The sequence below is a fragment of the Miniopterus natalensis genome, chromosome X (assembly GCF_054644295.1).
Source record: "Miniopterus natalensis isolate mMinNat1 chromosome X, mMinNat1.hap1, whole genome shotgun sequence".
In the NCBI taxonomy this organism is placed as follows: domain Eukaryota; kingdom Metazoa; phylum Chordata; class Mammalia; order Chiroptera; family Miniopteridae; genus Miniopterus; species Miniopterus natalensis.
The window spans coordinates 68,165,894-68,183,833 of NC_142103.1; the positions used below are offsets into that span (position 1 = coordinate 68,165,894).

Below are 17,940 nucleotides of genomic sequence, written 5' to 3' on the forward strand. Positions count from 1 at the left end.
GTATGGAAGGGTTGTGAGAAAGGGAACTGTGAGCTGGGTGGGCACTCACATACCTCTCATGGGGCTGGTGCTGATAAAATCTGAAAGGGAGAGCTGAGAAGTGGCTGCCTGGGGAGGGCTGGCTGGATGCCCTGACACCTGGAAGGGGGAGGAACTAGCAAACCCAGGCCCTTCAAGGCCCATCTGATAGAGGCTTTGAGTCCTTGGAATACAGTCTCCATCTGGAGGGGACCCAGACCTGCCAGTCCATGGCAGGAATGGCATGCCACTTTTGCCAGGCCAAGGCCCCAACCCCAATCAGCATGAGCACAGTGCATGTGCGCAGGTGTGAATTCAACAGCGGAAAGGAGCAGGCGCACACAGTAGAGATGAAGACCAAGAAGATGGTGGCCAGTGTGAGGAGCAGGTTCAGAAATTGGAACATGAACTTCTGGGAACAGTTCCTGAGGTTCTCTGTCGTCTTCACTTGAGTCACTTGCTGTAGAGTTTCAAGCTTGGATATACGACTCTTGAAAGTCTCCATGACCTCCTGCAGGTGATAAAAACACATGCCTTCGCCAGAGGTCAGAAGGGAAGTGTGGTCCTTTACCTGAGTTCTTAAGGGTCACACAGTAAGTGTTGGTGAGCTGAAGATTTAGGAGGGAAATCAAGAACCTAGAGCACCAACATGCTGAGGACCCTGTCTTGGGAGAGTCCATATTTCCTAGTAACAGTGAAGGTCTCATCTGACTTCGCCCTCATCCAATGTGGTCTGAGACTGAAAGCCTGGCCTTGAAAGAGCTGACCAAGGACAGGTGTACGGTCTGAGGGTGTAGAAGAGAGTGAGGCTATCTGTTAAAGGAGAGGGAAATCCTTTACCCATGCTTGCCACTCCAGGGTCAAAAGCAGGGTTTCCCAGCTGGTTTTCCCTGCAGCAGCACCAGCTCCTGAGTACTCATCAGCACCCCCGCAGGTGGTTCTGTGCAGGTTCAAATATGAAAACTGCAGTGCCCAAGTTCCCAGATCAGCTAAGGTGGGGGGAGGGTGGAAGTGTGGCATGAACATAAAGATTGGACACTGCTAGCTCGAAAAGAAATGTGTGAGTTACCATTGAATCCTCAACAGGGGTACAGCTTGAATATCTGTCTCTTTCCTTGGTTTGGAGGTTATCAGAACAGATTTGCTCATCCCTTGCTTCTCTCATCCCTACATCCTTCTCACTGGCCCTTTCTCATAAAGCTCCCCCATGAGGAACTCACCCATATTTCCTTGGCTTTCTCATAGGAAAGATAGGCCATTTTCTCTTCAGCATAGGCCAGATTCTGTTTGAGACAGTAAATTTCATCCAGGTGCCGCTGCAGGTGGTCATTCACCAGTTCTTCCATCAACGCATGTCTTGGGAGCAAAAGAGAAAGTAATACTCTCTGAGTACCCCACCCAGAGCTTGTGCTGGCAGTGAGTGATCCTGCATCAAGACTAGACTTGGGTTCAGGATCTGCCTTCCTCCTCTTGCCCTCAGCTCCAGTCAAACTCAGCCTACTCTTCCAGGTCTGCACCTCAGCCACACCCACACTGACAGTCGTGTATCTCCTATCTATCGTTCCCCTTTTGCAACAGCTTTAACAAAATAGAGATATACTAGAAGTTGTGGAAATCAAAATCTAAATTACCTCTGTATGCTATTAAATTCCATATGTATTCCCAGCACCAATGTTTGGCATTCAATAGTTATTCCATAAAAATCTGTGGATTATAAAGATGGAGCAGTCACAAGAGACCACATAGTGTATGATTCCATTTATATGAAATGTCCAGAATAGACCAATCCAGAAAGACAGAAACAGGATAGTGGTTGCTGAGGGCTGGGGGAGGGGAAGGTGAGGAGTGAGTGTTAATGGGGATGGGGTTTCTCTTTGGAATGATGGCAATGTTATGGTCTGCAATGAGATAGTGGTAATGATTGCACAACTTTATGAATATACTAAAAACTACTGAATTGTACACTTTAAATGGATGAGTTTTATGGTATGTGAATTATATCCCAATAAAGCTATTATTAAAACAAATAACAAATATAAGATTGTGGTAATGATTGCACAATTCAGTAAATTTACTGAACATCATTAAAATGTACAGTTAAAACAGTGCATTTTATGGCATGTAAACTATATCTCAGTAGATCTGTTAAAAATATAAACAAAACATCACTAGCTGTGGTTTATGCCTACATATGTAAGTAGTAAAAGAATAAAAACATGCATGGAAAAGATAAGTGCCCAATGAGGATAGCCAAGTGGAAAGAAAGGAAATGCTGCTGGCTAAAGGGGTAATGAAAGAGCTTCAAGTGAATTTTTTAAAGTTTTATTTCTTAAAAAAATAAGATTTGAAGCAAAAATGGTAAATTTGAGGATCTGAGAAAGCTCAGGGGTAGGCACACAGTGTTGATCGTGCTATTCTCTACGTTTCGCCTGGGTTTGGGATGTTTTATAATTTAAAAAATCTTTGAGGTGCCTCATTTGGGCAACAGGAAGGATAGGCCAGAAGGACAGATGTCAGATGGCTTTGAGCACTTTCATTTCGGGAAGAGCTGAGGAAGGCTTGACCCAAGCCAGGGGCGGTGAAACCAGAGAAGAGGAAAGGTACCAGAGAATGCTGGAGACCAGGGCAGTGAGGGGCCCGGCTGATGGCCGTGACTGACGGCCATAACTGATGGTGCTGTAGCACAGACAGGCAATGTGAGGCAAGGAGGTAATTTGGTCCTGCTTCAAGAACTTGACTGAGGAGGAAACAAGATGGTGCGTAGGTAACAGCTGCACCCGCCGCCTCCCGCAACCACGTCAAAATTACAACTAAAACACAGAACCACCATCACTCAGAGCCTCCTGAGATCCGGCTGCACAGAAGCCCCACAACCAGGGAACTGAAGGAGCATCGAGACCGGCAGGAGGGGCGGAGACGCGGGTGGATCGGGGCTGAATCACAGAGACGCGGCCGCGGCCCACACCCGGTGCCACGGTTGAAACCCAGGAGGGAATCTCGGCGGTGGGGGTTTCCCAGAAGAGTGAGGGGGTCCCAGTTCCACAGCAGGCCCCCAGCCCAGGGCTCCAGGGCCAGGATGAGACGTCCCCACAACTCCGGGCTGTGAAACCAGCAGGGACTGTGACTGAGGGTCACGGAATCTTTGGGAGCCCCAGCAGCTCCTCTAAAGGGCCCGGCACGGACTCACTCGGACGCTCCCTCTGAGCCCAGCGCCGGGAGCAGCCTGAAAGGACCTGGGACCCTCGGGGAGGAACTAACCTGCCTGAAGTTGGGGTAAGAGCTATAGGGGCAGCTTTCTCCCAGGCAGAAGAGCTGGCAGAGGCCATTGCTCCTTTGGCAAGTTCTCCCCACACACAGCTAGCAGGCAGGCGCCATATTTGAATCATCAGGACCTGACTCACACCTTTGGCCCCGCCCCGTGATTCCCGGAGGCCCCGCCCCTCCCCACCTGCAGGCTCATCCAGGCCATTTCCAGGGGCTTTTCTATGCAAGTGGCCTCTCGAGCCTTATGCTTAGGATTTTCCTCAAATCTCTCAAACAAGCAGCAGCGTGCCCCATACAGCTTAATAAGTGGCCCCAGGCCTGGCACTAGCAGCAGCCTGCATTGGCTCATAGCTTGGCCTCTCCTGGACACCTCCAAGCCCAGCACAAGTAGCAGCCATCTATAGATTGCTGAGTAGCTCATGCTGGATGGCCCTGGGCAAGGCACTGGCACAGGCTGGCTTTGCACCTCCAGGGAGGCCTCAGAGACAGTGCACCTGGTGGTCAGACTCGACCACGCTGGATTACAACCCTACCACATCCACAAGTGACACACTCAAGGGGCTCACTTGGTGAACACCAAAGCTCCACTGAAGTAAATCCTGTTCCATAAGAGTGCCTCCAGCACAGCAGCTCTTTGGCTGTAGTTGCAACAGGTCCTCACAGCTGATTGGTCTGGGGATCAGTTCCTCCCAGTGATGCCAACAGCAACCAACAGGACAGTGCACACAGCCCACACAGAGGAGCACCTAAAAGGCCCAGCTCAGGTGACTGGTGAGGCTGAGCCACTGGACACTACAGGACACCTACTACACAAAGCCACTCTACAAATTCCAGGAGACATAGCAACTCTACCTAATACACAGAAACAAACACCTGGAAGCAGCCAAAATGTAGAGGCAAAGAAACATGTCACAAAGGAAAGGACAGAAGAAATCTCTAGAACAGGAACTAAATGAAATAGATCCAAGAAAGCTAACAGATACAGAGTTCAGAATAATGGTTATAAGGATGCTCAAGGATATTACTAAGAGTATGACGAAAATAATTGAGAAAATCGATACTACACGAGCTGAAATGAAGAATAATTTACAGGGAATCAACAGTAGAGTAGAGGATGCTGAGAATCAAATCAGCAATTTGGAACATGAGGAAACAAAAAACACCAACTAGAAGAGCAAAAAGAAAAAAGAATCCAGAAATATGAAGATAGTATAAGAAGCCTCTGGGACAACTTCAAGAGGCCCAACATTGGTGTACCAGAAGGAGAGGAAAGAGAGCAAGAAATTGAAAACCTATTTGAAAAAATAATTACAGAAAACTTCCCCTGCCTGGGGAAAGAAATAGACTTACAAGTCCAGGAAGCACAGAGGGTCCCAAACAAGAGGAACCCAAAGGGGCTCACAGCAAGACACATAATTAGAGTGCCAAAAGTTAAAGACAAAGAGAGAATCTTAAAAGCAGCAAGAGAAAAGCAGTTCATTACCTACAAGGGAGCACCCATACCACTGTCAGCTGATTTCTCAAAAGAAACCTTGCAGTCCCAGAAGGGAGTGGCAAGAAATATTCAAAGTGATGAAAAACATGGAACTACAACCAAGATTACTCTACCCAGCAAAGCTATCATTTAGGATTGAAGGTCAGATAAAGAGCTTCTCAGACAAGGAAAAGCTAAAGGAGTTCATCATCACCAAACCAGCACTACAGGAAATGTTGAAGGGTCTTTTTTAAGAAGAAACTAATGAACAAAAGAATCTGACAAACTAAGTAGATCCAGAGACATTGGCCCATGTAACAGACGATCATATTTCAGAGGGAAGAGGGAAGGGGGCTGGAAGGTGGGAAGAGATTAACCAAAGGAGTTATATGCATATATGCATAACCCATGGACACAGACAATGATGGGGTGAAGGCCTGGGGAGAGGGTGGGAGTGAGGTGGAGGGGGTCAATTGGGAGGGAAAAATGGGACATGTGTAATACTTTCAACAATAAAGATAAATTTTTTAAAAATAAAAATGAATAAAAATTAAAAAAAAAAAAAAAAAAGAACTTGACTGACACCCACAAGTATATGTCCCCCAGGGAGCTAATAAGCTGAACACTCATCTGTTGAAAGCCAGTTCATCAAGAGCCAATTCATAACAGTGTTTCAAGGAACGTTCCATTAGTCTCTGCACTGTACCCTGTTGAGAAGAGAGTGGGCTGACAACATGGCCAAGGCTACTGTCCACAGAAAGGGGGAGAGGCAGGGTGTGTACCCTGAACGTAGATTCCCCATGATTATCTTTCCATTACCATGCAAGATCCAGCCACAAGAACATTCAAGATATTAGCTATGTATGTTTTCATGAGTATATTCTTCATGAATATGAAGTGAATTAATAGAATCTTCATTAATATATTTATAAGAATGTATGAATATATTTGTAAATATATTCTTGAATAAATTAATGAATTAAGAAGATATTAATTCATAAAGATATTCTCTCAGTCCCCCCTTCCCTTTCCCCCAGCCTCTTTACCCTCTGGCAGCAGTGTCCTGGCTGTGACACAGCTGACTCTTCTCATTGTCCCTCTTTTAGTCAAGTACCCCCTCTCTGTCCAGCTTCTCCAGTCACAAAGGCAAATGGACCACTCTGAAAAATGCTCTTACAAAGACAAAATGATGACCAGTCAATCAAAATGCCTCCTAAATCTTCTAAAGTTGATAAGGCTGCCTTCTCCAATACAAATTGTCCTAAACTATATTGTTGTTGCAAAAGATTATACTCTTAACTATATCTGAGGATTGGTTTTTTGGCAAATTAAGCTGGAACCCATGGCCTGCCACTTGGATTAGAAATCTGAGATGGAGAAACAGATGTGGGGGTGCTCAAGCAGCAGGGGTATGGCTAGGGAATGCGGCAGGGACAGTGGAGCTCCTCCTGAGCATGTGAGGACCCTAATTGCCATCACACACATCCTTGTAAGAGAGAGACAGAGGGAACTTTTACACACAATGAAGAAGGCCATGTGAAGACAGAACAGAGAAAGATGGGAAGGATGCTCGCCTTGAAGACTGAAGTGATGTGGCTGCAAGCAAAGAAGCCTGGCAGCCACCAAAAGCTGGAAGAGGCCAGGAATGGATCTCACCTAGAGCCTCCAGAAGCAGCATGGCCCTGCTAACACCTTGACTTCAGCCAAGTAAAGCTGATTTCAGACTTCTGACCTCCATAACTGTGACAGAATAAATTTCTGTTGTTTGAGGCCACCAAGTTTGGGGTAATTTGTTATGACAGCTGTAGGAAACTCCTCCAAGGTGTTCCTGGCATCTAGTGGGGACACTGCTCAACATCCTCCAGTGTACAGGACAGCACCCCCAAAACAGAATCATCTGGTCCAAAATGTCAATAGTATTGAGGTTGCAAAAACCTGGGTTAGGATGACACAATTTGGAATTTAGGGGCCACCAAGTTGTGGCTGAACTTAAGAAGCTGAAATTTCAAAGACTGACAATACCAAGTGTTGGCCAGAGTGTGAAGCAACTGGAACACTCGTACACTCCTGGTAGAAACATAAAAGGGTACAACCATATTGGAAAACAGTTTGGCAGTTTCTTTAAAAGTTCAACGTACATTTACCCTATTATTCCACATATGAAAGTGTACAGGGTGGGGCAAAGGTAGGTTTATAGCTGTGAGTATATGAAACACAGAGTTTATTCTTGTATTATTATTTATTAATTATTGTATTATTTTCCATACAAACAACTGTAAACCTACTTTTGCCCAACCCTGTACATTCACAAAAAGACTTGTACCAGAATGTTCATAGCAGCTTTATTCATAACAGCCCCAACTGGCAACAGATGATGGGTAAACAAACTGGTGCAGCCATGCAATAGAATCCTGCTGAGCAAGAAGGAATGAACTGTTCTTACACACAACTTGGATTAATCTCAAAATTATACTGGGTGAAAGAAGCCAGACACAAAAACAACATACTCTATGATTCTATTTATCTGAAATGTCAGAATAGACGAATCAGTAGAAACAGAGCATGGGCTGGAGGAGGGGGATAGTGATGGGGTCTCTTTCTGGAATGATGTTCTAGAACTACATAGAGCTGATTGTTTCACAATATTGTGAATATATTAAGTGCCATTGAATTATACACTTTAAAACAGATAATTTTACATTTTGTGAATTTCATCTCAATTTAAAAATTAAAAAAAGAAAGCCCTCTTGAATGCAAACAGTTTTACCAGTGAGAAATGTTATAGGACTTTTCAGTTTGAAAGTTCAGTTTGTGATGCACCAGAGAAGACATGACAATCACAGGCACCTGGGTGGTGAATACACAGGCATGGAGACAGGGTGACACTTCATTGAGTTGAACACATATGTCTCGTACCCTTTCCTATGTCTGCATCTAGCTTACATAAAGGTTTTTAAAAAGATTTGAAGGAGATATATATATATATTTAAATGCAATGAATTCTTGTGTCACCCTCACTTAGCTTAGGAAGCCACACAGCCGGCTAGGACATGCTGACATGCACTCGGGTCTGCACTTCCTAGCTGTGTAGCTTGCTTGTGCCTCTCTGAAATTCTTTCTCCCCACCTGTAAAGTGGGCACCTGAACGCTGTAGGTAAACAATGCTATGTGCTCCCTGTAGTCACTGTTATTGCATCAAGTCATCTTCAGCCAGTCCTCCATTTCTCTTGGTAAATCTGAGTCCTACAGACCTGCTTTTTTGCTTCTAAAGTATGTTAATCAGGGTAGGCTAACTGCTGTAGCCAACAACCAGAAAATATCAGTAGCTGAACACAGTTTATTTCACACTCCTGTCACATTCCAATGGTGGTGGTGGGGGCTGTCTCAGCAGTGCAAGCTTGTGGAATTCACACAGAGTCTGGGGGGGCAGGTAGGTCATCCTACTCCCCTGCACAGCTGGCAGATTCTGATTTGCTTAAGAGGTTAAGAGTTCACCTGAGCACAACAGTCCCATTGGTCTGGGCAATATGGAAACGTATGGGGGTATGTATAACTGCCACCAAGCTCTGGTCTTGCTTTATATAAACCCAACCTTGGAAATGTTATTTTGACAAAGGGGCCTTTAAGAGTGTCAAGATTTTAGATTGTGTTGCCATGTCTTATGAAAATCACCTCTAAAAGAAACTTGTAATTCTGATTAGTTATCTTACTTGACAGTGGGTTGCCCCATTGTATTCTTTGACTGCCCTTTATGGAATTGCCAATTAGTGTAAATGCAAGTAAGATTTCCCCATGAAAACAGACTAAATGGATTAAATGGACTTGCTTTCATGAAAATGTTGAGAATCTTGCCTCATCTAAGGGAATCCCTCACTCCCTTTATCCTACTTATTTAACAAATATTTACTGAGTACCTGCTAAATGGCTAGCACAGTTTTAGGCATGAGGAATATAGAAGTGGACAAGATAAAGCCCCGTTGTCAGTGTAGTGGAGAGAAAGGATTAGCATTAATGAAGACTGCAGGGATCAGGGGAGGGAGTGTGGCACCTTTGAGGGCAAGTGGGACCCTGAGAAGTGACCAGATAGGAATGGAAGGGTCCTTTGAGTTTGCCTTTTGGAGGGTATGGGCCAGGTCTTTTCTTAGATGAAAATAAAATCAACCCACGACGCAGTGGGGAGAAAACATTCCCCAGAAGGCAGTCATTTTCAGAATAAATGTCCCACATGTGACATTGTGCCCCAGTTCAGCCATGAGCACAAGTGAAGGGATCAGAGCTGTCAAGGCAACTCCAGCTCTGCCTATACACCATTCCAGCAGATGGGATGGCAAAACGCCTCCTAACTGATGATGGGTTTCTGCTGGGCTCACCATCATGTCAGCTGTCTCCTGCCATTCCAGTTAGAGCTGCAGGTGCAGGACTGCCTGGTGGGGCCTGGGGCTGGAGCTTCATTTGCCAGCAGAGGGTCAGGCTGGTGTGCAACCATGGACAGTGGATGAGCCCTCTTCACTGCGGGGGCCCAGTCGCTAAGAGGAACGCTGAGCTTCTCCTTCCCCTCTCCCCAGCTCCCCTTCAGCCTCCTACAGACAGTCCTGGGGGCTGTCCCCAGAGCCAAGGTGTCAGAAGGGGTTCCACCTCACCTGCATTTTTCCTCCTGAAGGGACTCCAGCGACACATGCAGGTCTGTCAGATACCTCCCCTTTAGGCACTGATAGGACACCTGGAGACATAGGTGGAACTTCTCGATGTCTTTGAGCTCTTCCCTCACCTTCTGCAATAGCAAGTTTCCCTTTATCTCTGAGGACGCCCCCTGCTGTAAGGTCAGAAAATGACTCTCTGATGGGAAGTGTCTGTCAAACAGGTTGGTGGATAAGCAATCTTTCCCACCTGGCTTGGGAGGCTCTAAAAATGGGGCCTTCTCACTGAGCTGCTGGCAATTGTTCAAGCTGCTTTCTTCCTTCAGTACTAAGCCCTTGGGCTGGCAGCCTTCTTCCAGCTCCTGCAGCTGCTGGTGACATTGGCGGAGCCTTCGCTCAATCTGGGCAATGGTGGCAGAGGCACGCTGGTTCACCTTCTCAAAGGCCTGCCGGATGTGAAAGGCCTGGTGTCGTTCAGCTTTGGACACCAGCCTGAGGTAGCCCACAGTGTTCTCGTCCCGACTGGCCTTCTCCACTCTCAGCTGCTCTGAGAGGTAGAGGATACGGTGCTTGATGCTCTCCTGTAAGTTCTGGGCCATCTCCCCATCCAAGAGGCTGGAGTGGCCACTGGCGCACCCCTCACTGGAGGACAAGGACCTGCACGAGGGAATGTTGGAGGGGAGGGTTGCACTTGGGCTCTTGGTGTATTCCGCCTGCATTGGGAAACAAAACAAAAAACAAGTACTTTTCTGTAAGCTACAAATAGTAGGAGAATTGAACACATTATTGCATCACTCTATAAAAATACTTATATGTATGTACAGATACTTATATATGCAAGATTCATGTATTCGAGGTGGGCCCAACACAGATCAGAGAAGTCAGTTTCATCTTCTGGACCCCTCCTTTTCAGCACTCGACTTCTTGCTTTATGGGTGTATCTCACTATAACCCCAGATGGCTAGAAAGCCCCTCCACACCTACCCTTTCTGTTCTTGGGCTTCCTCCCTTCCAAAAATTACAAGCTGTGCATCTCATTTTATTAAAAACTGTTCTTGTAAAGTATGGAATAAACTCATTCCCATTAAGCCATATACCTTGCTGTATTGCTACTGCTGGGCAGACAGAAGAGATAAGCAGAGAGTTTTGCACTTAGCAGGTTTGTTCCTTTATTCAGTCATTCATTCAACACATATTTCCTGATTGCCTACCATATGTTACAGAAGCCAGACACATTTTTTGCTCTCATAGAGCTCATAGTATAGGATGAAAAATTCTATTGTGACACAAATGAATGGGTCTCTCACATGGTGAAAGATAACAGGAAAAGCACTGCCTTTGAGACAGAGCTCAGTTCAAATCTTAACTCTACCAGTCTGGGGTCTTGGGAAAGCTAATAAACCACTCAGAGAGTCAATTTTCTCATGTCTAAAATAAAGATGGCCATAGCAGCGTAGCTGGAACAGAGTGGACCAGGGCAGAGTGAATGATGTTGAACTAGGAGAGGTCAATGGCGTCTGAACAGGAAGAGCCACTGTTCTGTTCTACTTTTTAACCATAAGTGCCTTCATGACTGAAATGCTCTCCCAGTACAAAGTCAGGAGTGATTATATTGTGATAGATAGCTAGGTTCTGTGTATTTTATTATATGCAAATTATACCTCAATTAAGAAACACACAATGTGCTGCCACAATGGACCTAGCAGGTTGGCAGAACTTAGACTAACAATAATAAATGTTGGCCAAGATATGGAGCAATGGGAACTCTCAATCCTGGTGGGAGAGTAATTGGTATGAGCACTTTGGAAAAGCATTTGGTAATATTGTAAAGTTGAAGGCATGTATACCAAATGGCCCAGCAATTACATTCCTAGGTATGTCCTTGAGAGACAGGGACATTAATGTTCCCAATAACCAAATGCTAGAAACAATCTACCTGCTCATTAATAGTAGCATGTGTAAGCAAACTGTAACATATTCAATAATATACTACTATACAACAATGGAAATGAACAACCCTGAAAACATGAATGAATAAGCATAATGCTGAATAAAAGAAGCGAAACAAAAGATAATTTATACTATATATGATTCCATTTGTATAAAGTTCAAGAGCTGACAAAACAAAATGATGTTTTTAAGGATGCATACAAAAGCAATACAGCTACAAAGAAAAGCATATGTGTTGGTAGCATAAACATCAGGACATGGTTCCCACTAGGGTAAAAGAAGGGGATGGGGATTGGGAGAGACACATGGAGGCCAGGGTGCTTGACTTGGGTTGTAGTTAAATGTGTGTTCACCTTGTTATTTCCTAAACTGTATGTTGATGTTTTCTGTACCTTTATGTATATACGCCAGATTTCACAATTTTTAAAAGTTTTAAAATGTTCAATAGATGGATTTAATAGCAGATTAGAAATGGCTGGAGACAAATATAAGTAAATTGTAGAATAGATAAAGAAAGCATTAGAATGCAGCACAAAGGCACAAAGAAATAGAAAATTTGAAAAAATTTGAAAAACAGAAGACATGGAAAATAGAAAGTCTTTTAAAAAAAATCTAACTGCCATGCCACAGGGAGAAGATAGAATGAGGCAGTGGCAAGATTTTAAGAGACAGTCACTAAGAACTTTCCAGAACTGATGAAAGACATAAATCCACAAATTCAAGAAGCCCAATAAACCCCAAGCAGGAAGAACAGAAATAGATCTACACCTGGATATAAGACCTTAAAAGCAGCCAAATTAAAAAGCTGATTACCACTTCGGATGGTGAACACACAATACAATATAAAGATGATGTATTATAGAATTGTACACCTGAAACCTATATAATTTTATTAACCATCACCCCAATAAATTGAATAAATTGAATAAAAGGGGGGGCTCATTACCTTTAAAACCATGACTTTTAGACTGAAAGCTGACTTCTCAATGGCACCAATGAAATCCAGAAAAGAGTTGAATAATATCTTCGATATCCTGAAAGAATAACCGTTGGAGAGGAAAAAAACAGATCACATTCAAATAATCAGAAGTCAGAATGTCTTCAAACTTTTTAGCAAAGCACCAGGAACTACTAAACAATGAACTAATGTCTTCCAAATTTGAGGAAGAAATGATTTTCCAACCTAGAATTCTACACCCAAACTGTCAATTATGAGCTTAGACTAAAGACATTTTCCAACATGGAGGTACTCATATAGTTTACTTCTTCTGAATTCTTTCTCTGGAAGCTACCAGAGAAGGTGCTCCACCAAAACCAGAGAAGAACCTCAGAAAAAAGTAGAGATGGAATCTATGAAATAGGGGCCCCAAGCCAAAAGATAGGCAAATGTAATCTCCAGGATGATGGTGCAGGAGCCTAGGCTGGTGGCTGGACAGCAGTCCTGGAGGGCAACTCAAAAAGCTCTAGCAGCAAGCACTCCAAGGGAATGAAATGAATGAAATGCCTGACATATTTGAACAGCTGGAGAGGAGATATAGACAGCTGGGAGAAGTGCTGACCTATATAGCAGAGAACAAGCAACACAGGGATTGGGGGAGACAAGTGTTAACTCTAAGGAAAACAAAACACTGGAAGAGAAAGGAAAAGTCATCAGAGTAACGACTCAGTTGTGACCAGTGTTTTCATGAACTTGACAATGTGAACATCAAGGAATGATCTAACCCAAACCATTGAATACCATACTAGAAGGATGGTGAGGGGTGGGGAGTGAACAAGCTAATCATTGTCCTTTATAGTGAGAAGTCATTCAATAATTTCTAAAATATAAAAAATAAAGAAATAGCACTATAAGCTGTTTATTTAGAGAACTAAATAAACAGCATTTAGAGGTAAATGCCAAAAGAAACAGCTAAAAGGGTAGAAAGTGGTTGATTCTGGAGAGTGGACAATTGAGTGGGTGTAACCCAGGGATTGCTATTTTTTTTAAAAATATGTCTTTATTGATTTCAGAGAGAGGAAAGGAAAGGAGAGAGAGAGAGAGAGAGAGAGAGAGAGAGAGAGAGAGAGAGAGAGAGAGAAACATCAATGATGAGAGAGTCATTGATCGGCTGCCTCCTGCACACCCCCTACTGGGGATCGAGGCCACAACCCAGGCATGTGTCCTGACCAGGAATTGAACCATGATCTCCTGGATCATAGGTCGATGCTCAACTCCTGAGCTACACCAGCCAGGAGGGATTGCTATTTTTTGTCATAAATCTCGTAGAACAATTTAACTATTTGAACCAGGGTTTGGCAAATTGTGGCCTGGTTTTGTATAGGTGTGAGCTAAGAATGATTTTTCCATTTTTAAATGGTTGAAAAATCAGAAAAAGAATATTTTTGGCATGTGAAAATTATACGAGATTCAAATTTCAATGTCCATAAGCAAAGTGTAATTGGCACATAGCAATTCTTGTTCATTTACATATTGTCCATAGTTGTGTTTGTGTCAGCACAATGGCAGAGTTGAGTACCTGCAACAGAGATCCTGGGGCCTCAAATATTTACTATCTGGCTCTGAATAGAAAAAGTTTGCTGGGGGGGAAGTGAGGGACATCTTTAATACTGTCAACAATAAAAATATATATATTTTAAAAGTTTGCTGGCCCCTGCTTTAAACTATCTTCATATATACCATTGATAAATAAAAGAACTAAATAACTGTTTAAAAGGAAATAGGAAATAAGGAAAATTAAAATTTGCTAATGACTTGTTCTATTGGGAAATTTTATGGATATCACATAAAACTCAAAATTGAGAGAAAAATGTTGGTGAAAACAATTAAAGGGAACCACTAGGAAAAATCCAGGTACATAATATCCAAATAACCAAGGTGAGACATAAAATGGAACTTGATTAATCCACAAAATGTAGGAAAGGAAGAAGAAAAAGAAAAAGATCTCTGGTTAAATATAAAATATAAAACAGGATGTCAATAAGATGTGATTATTAATGACTATATACCATGTACTTGAGGAGAAGACTCAATACTGTAAATATGTTAGCCCCCTACATATTAACCTATAAATTCAATGAAATCCTAATTAAAAATCCAATGGGAGTGGGAGGGAAGATGGCAGCACTGTGAGAAGCAGCAGAGAGCCCTTGCTCCCAGCCACGGACTTGATTTACCACTAAAATACTGCATAACCAGCTTGGAAAAATAAGAGAAATATACCTGAGTGGACATATTGTGAGTAGGGAGCACTGAAGAAACATCATAGAGTCTGGTAAGGGGGGGGCGTAGAAAGAGGGAGTCCCCCCTGAAGCATGTGCTGGACCCTGAGCCCCGAGGCTTAGAGGCTGCACAACTTGTTTCCTTGGGAGTGTGGACCCACATCCAAAAGTGGGGATCTCAAACCCCGAGAGGAGGAGAAGGGAAAGAGAGCCCGTGCTGGGCAGGCAGAGGGACCCAGGGGCACAGTGTGCCTGCGAGGAGGGGGCTGCGCTTTCCTAGTGAAACAATGCTTCTAATGGTGGCTGGGACTGGAGTCTTTCACACCAGGCTCTGACCATAAGAAAGGCTGTCCCACAGTGTGTGGCTTCCCAATATAAAGGGGCCAGAAGGCTGCACTGGGCATCCACCTACAGGGACCTTCTGCTTTCCTGTAAGGCAATGTGTTGAACCCCAGAAAGTATTTGAACTGTGTGGCATGGGGGAGGGGAAAAAAGCCCTCTGCCAGAGAGGGACTGGAGCTGGGGGGGAGGGGGTTGGGACTCCAGGCACCAGAGAGAGACTGGAGCCACCAGTGGGGCGGACTGAGTCTCCAGACTCCGGAGCTGCCGGAGCTGCCGGTGCAGTGAATCAGGGATTTTTGACCTGCCGTGAGGGGAGCCAGGATAGTACACAAGGAGCTGCCCCAGCTTTACTGAGATCAACTATGCAGGGGACCTGTGTGCGGCTGACTTCATGACCCCTCCTGCTTGGTACCAAGGAGTGGGGGCAACGGGACCTTGAAGGATCAGTTATCTGCCTGTGTGCTGCTTTGTGCATTTTTGAATTTTTGATAGCAGAATGGTCGTGCACCTTCCTGGCTTGCACTGGGGAGACAGACCAGCGAAAGCTGGGATTTGTTTCTGCATAGTGGAGAGTTTGAAATACGAGCCCTGTGAGTTTAGCCAAACAGATCCAGGAAAGGAGGGGCAGAGCACAACTACCTCTCCTGCAAGCTAGGAGCACCACCCGCAACAGGAAAAGGGCTGGTTCAGCTCACATAAACCCCAGATATCCCCAGCAAGGCACAGTCCTGAGGGGGAAAGGAAAACAGCTCACAGGAGGACATTACAAGAATAAGACTCTCAGAGACTATTGTTTGGGAACTGGAGGAAAAGCTTAAAACCCCTGTTAGGGGCTGGGCAGGCAAAGTGCTCACCAGAATTTCTTTTTAATAGAACCCACTGAGCCCAGGCTGCTGAAGCTGCCCATACAGAAAAGGCAACAGGCTGAAATCAATCTGAAACTGCAGCAGGCCAGAGCATGGGGAACTAGAATCAGAGGACAGGGTGGAGACTGAGGAGCTGGCTGTGGAGCAGAGACTAACTCCCTCACAGTGAGTGCCTGACAGCAAAACCTCTAAGTAAGGGGAGCAATATCCTGAGCTACACTAGTCATCCTGCACCCTAAAGACTCTTCAGAAGACTCTGGAGTAAAACCAGGCAACTACAAGGGGGAAGCAAAATAGCTGACAAGTGGAGGTGGTCGACAGAGAGCCTCAGACCAGCCAACTACCTAAGGACACCAGAGCCAAACCTAGACAGCTCCTGACATTGGCTGACACAAGTACCTCCCAGGAGAACCGAAATCAACATACAAAACAGTGAGCCTCAGATAATATAAGCAGCCCAGATGAAACTCACCTGACTGATTTCTTTTTTTTTTTTAAAGAGAGAAAAGAAAAAATTTTCTTTTTAAATTTTTAAATTTTTAAATTAAATTTTTAAAATTTGTTTTGCTTTGCTTTTTTTATTTGCTTTGTTTTGCTTTGTTGTTGGTTTTTTTGTCCTATTATCAAGATTTTCTTGATATTCTCTGCTTAATTGCTGGGATATTATCATTATAACAAAAAGTTATTGCTTTTCTCTATTGTTTCCCCCATATCTCTTATTGGACTCCCTCCCTACCCTTGCTTTATCTCTCTCTCTCTTCTTGTTCCATTGGCATAACCTATTTTTTCTCTTTCTTTTTTTCCCTCTCCTTTTATTCTGTCTTCCTGTCTTTTTGTTTGCTTCTTTGTTTCTGTTTGTCTCTTTATTTTATTTTTTTAATTTTTCAACTATTTTCCTATTCCTACAATTTACCCTTAATTTTTTGCTCACACTTTTTTCCAAATCTTTTCTCTGCCCCTTTTGTCTCCCAGTAGCTTCTCTATTTTTTACTTTATTTTATTATTATTTTTAAATTTTTCTTTACTATTAGCAATAATATCCTTTTCCCTCTTTCCTCTACTTTTTTTTTTTTAGAGGGTTTTTTGTTTGTTTTGCTTTAGTATTTGTGTTATCACTTCACTCTCCCAATTCTACTTTCTCTTGGGATGTTTTCATGGTGATTGTCAGGATATTTTATAAGATACTGCTTGTTTCCTGGCAGTTTGGTTGTGTTTTGATTTGTCTTGCCAGCATGTGTACAACAGTTTACATGACGTGGTTGGGGCTGAGCCACACAGCTAGCCAACCTGAGAGAAGAGTCCTCCAAAGAACAGGTCAACAACAATCTAGACTCAGTCACAACAGGAGAGCCCAAAGAACAGACAAAAGGGACACCCACAAAAGGGACATGCCTAGAGCAAATAGCTCAGAAGTATAAGGAAAATACACCTGTGGGATCCACTGTACATACACTACAAAATCTCCCCCCACAAGACTGGGAAACAGCAAATATATCTAATATACAGATACAAACACTAAGAGCCACTAAAATGGGGAGACAAACAAACAACCCCCAAACTAAAAAAGGAAAACTCGCCAGAAAAAGACTTTGATGAGATGGAGTTAAGCAAGTTATCAGAAAAAGAGTTCAGGGTAATGGTTTTAAAGATGCTCAAGGAAATTAAGAAGAACAACAATACAGTTAATGGAAAGGTTCAGGAACTTAGTGAAAACATGATAAAAGAGCTAGATATCATAGATAAGAACCTGGCAGAAATGAAGAATACTATATCTGATATCAAGAATATTCTGGAAGGAATTGGAAGCAGGCTCAATGAATCAGAGGATAGAATAAGTGACTTAGAAGATAAGGTAGAAAAAAACACTCATTCAGAGCAACAACAACAAAAAAAACACTTAAAAAGCATGAGGACAGTCTAAGGGAGCTGTGGGACAACATGAAGCAAAACAACATTCGCATAATAGGAGTGCCAGAGGAGGAAAGTGAGCAAGGGATAGAGAATTGGTGGAGGAAATAATGACAGAAAACTTTCCTAGGCTGATGAGAAAAACAGCCACACAAGTTCGGGAAGCATAGAGGGTCGCAAACAAGAGGAACCCAAAGAGACCCAGTCCAAGACACATCATAATTAAAATGGTAAATGTTAAGGACAAAGAGAGAATATTAAG

The 17,940-nt window shown here is 43.5% G+C and overlaps 1 protein-coding gene across 1 annotated transcript; it reads right to left on the bottom strand.

The window, feature by feature from the left end:
- Positions 1 to 172: 172 nt before the first annotated feature.
- TEX28 (testis expressed 28) lies at positions 173 to 12,301 on the bottom strand. The gene is made up of 4 exons (XM_016215138.2): positions 12,290 to 12,301; positions 9,397 to 10,106; positions 1,239 to 1,374; positions 173 to 529 (listed from the first exon to the last, which is right to left on the bottom strand). Exons 1-4 carry the CDS (start codon positions 12,299 to 12,301, stop codon positions 173 to 175), a joined length of 1,215 nt encoding a protein of 404 aa, XP_016070624.2.
- Positions 12,302 to 17,940: the final 5,639 nt, after the last annotated feature.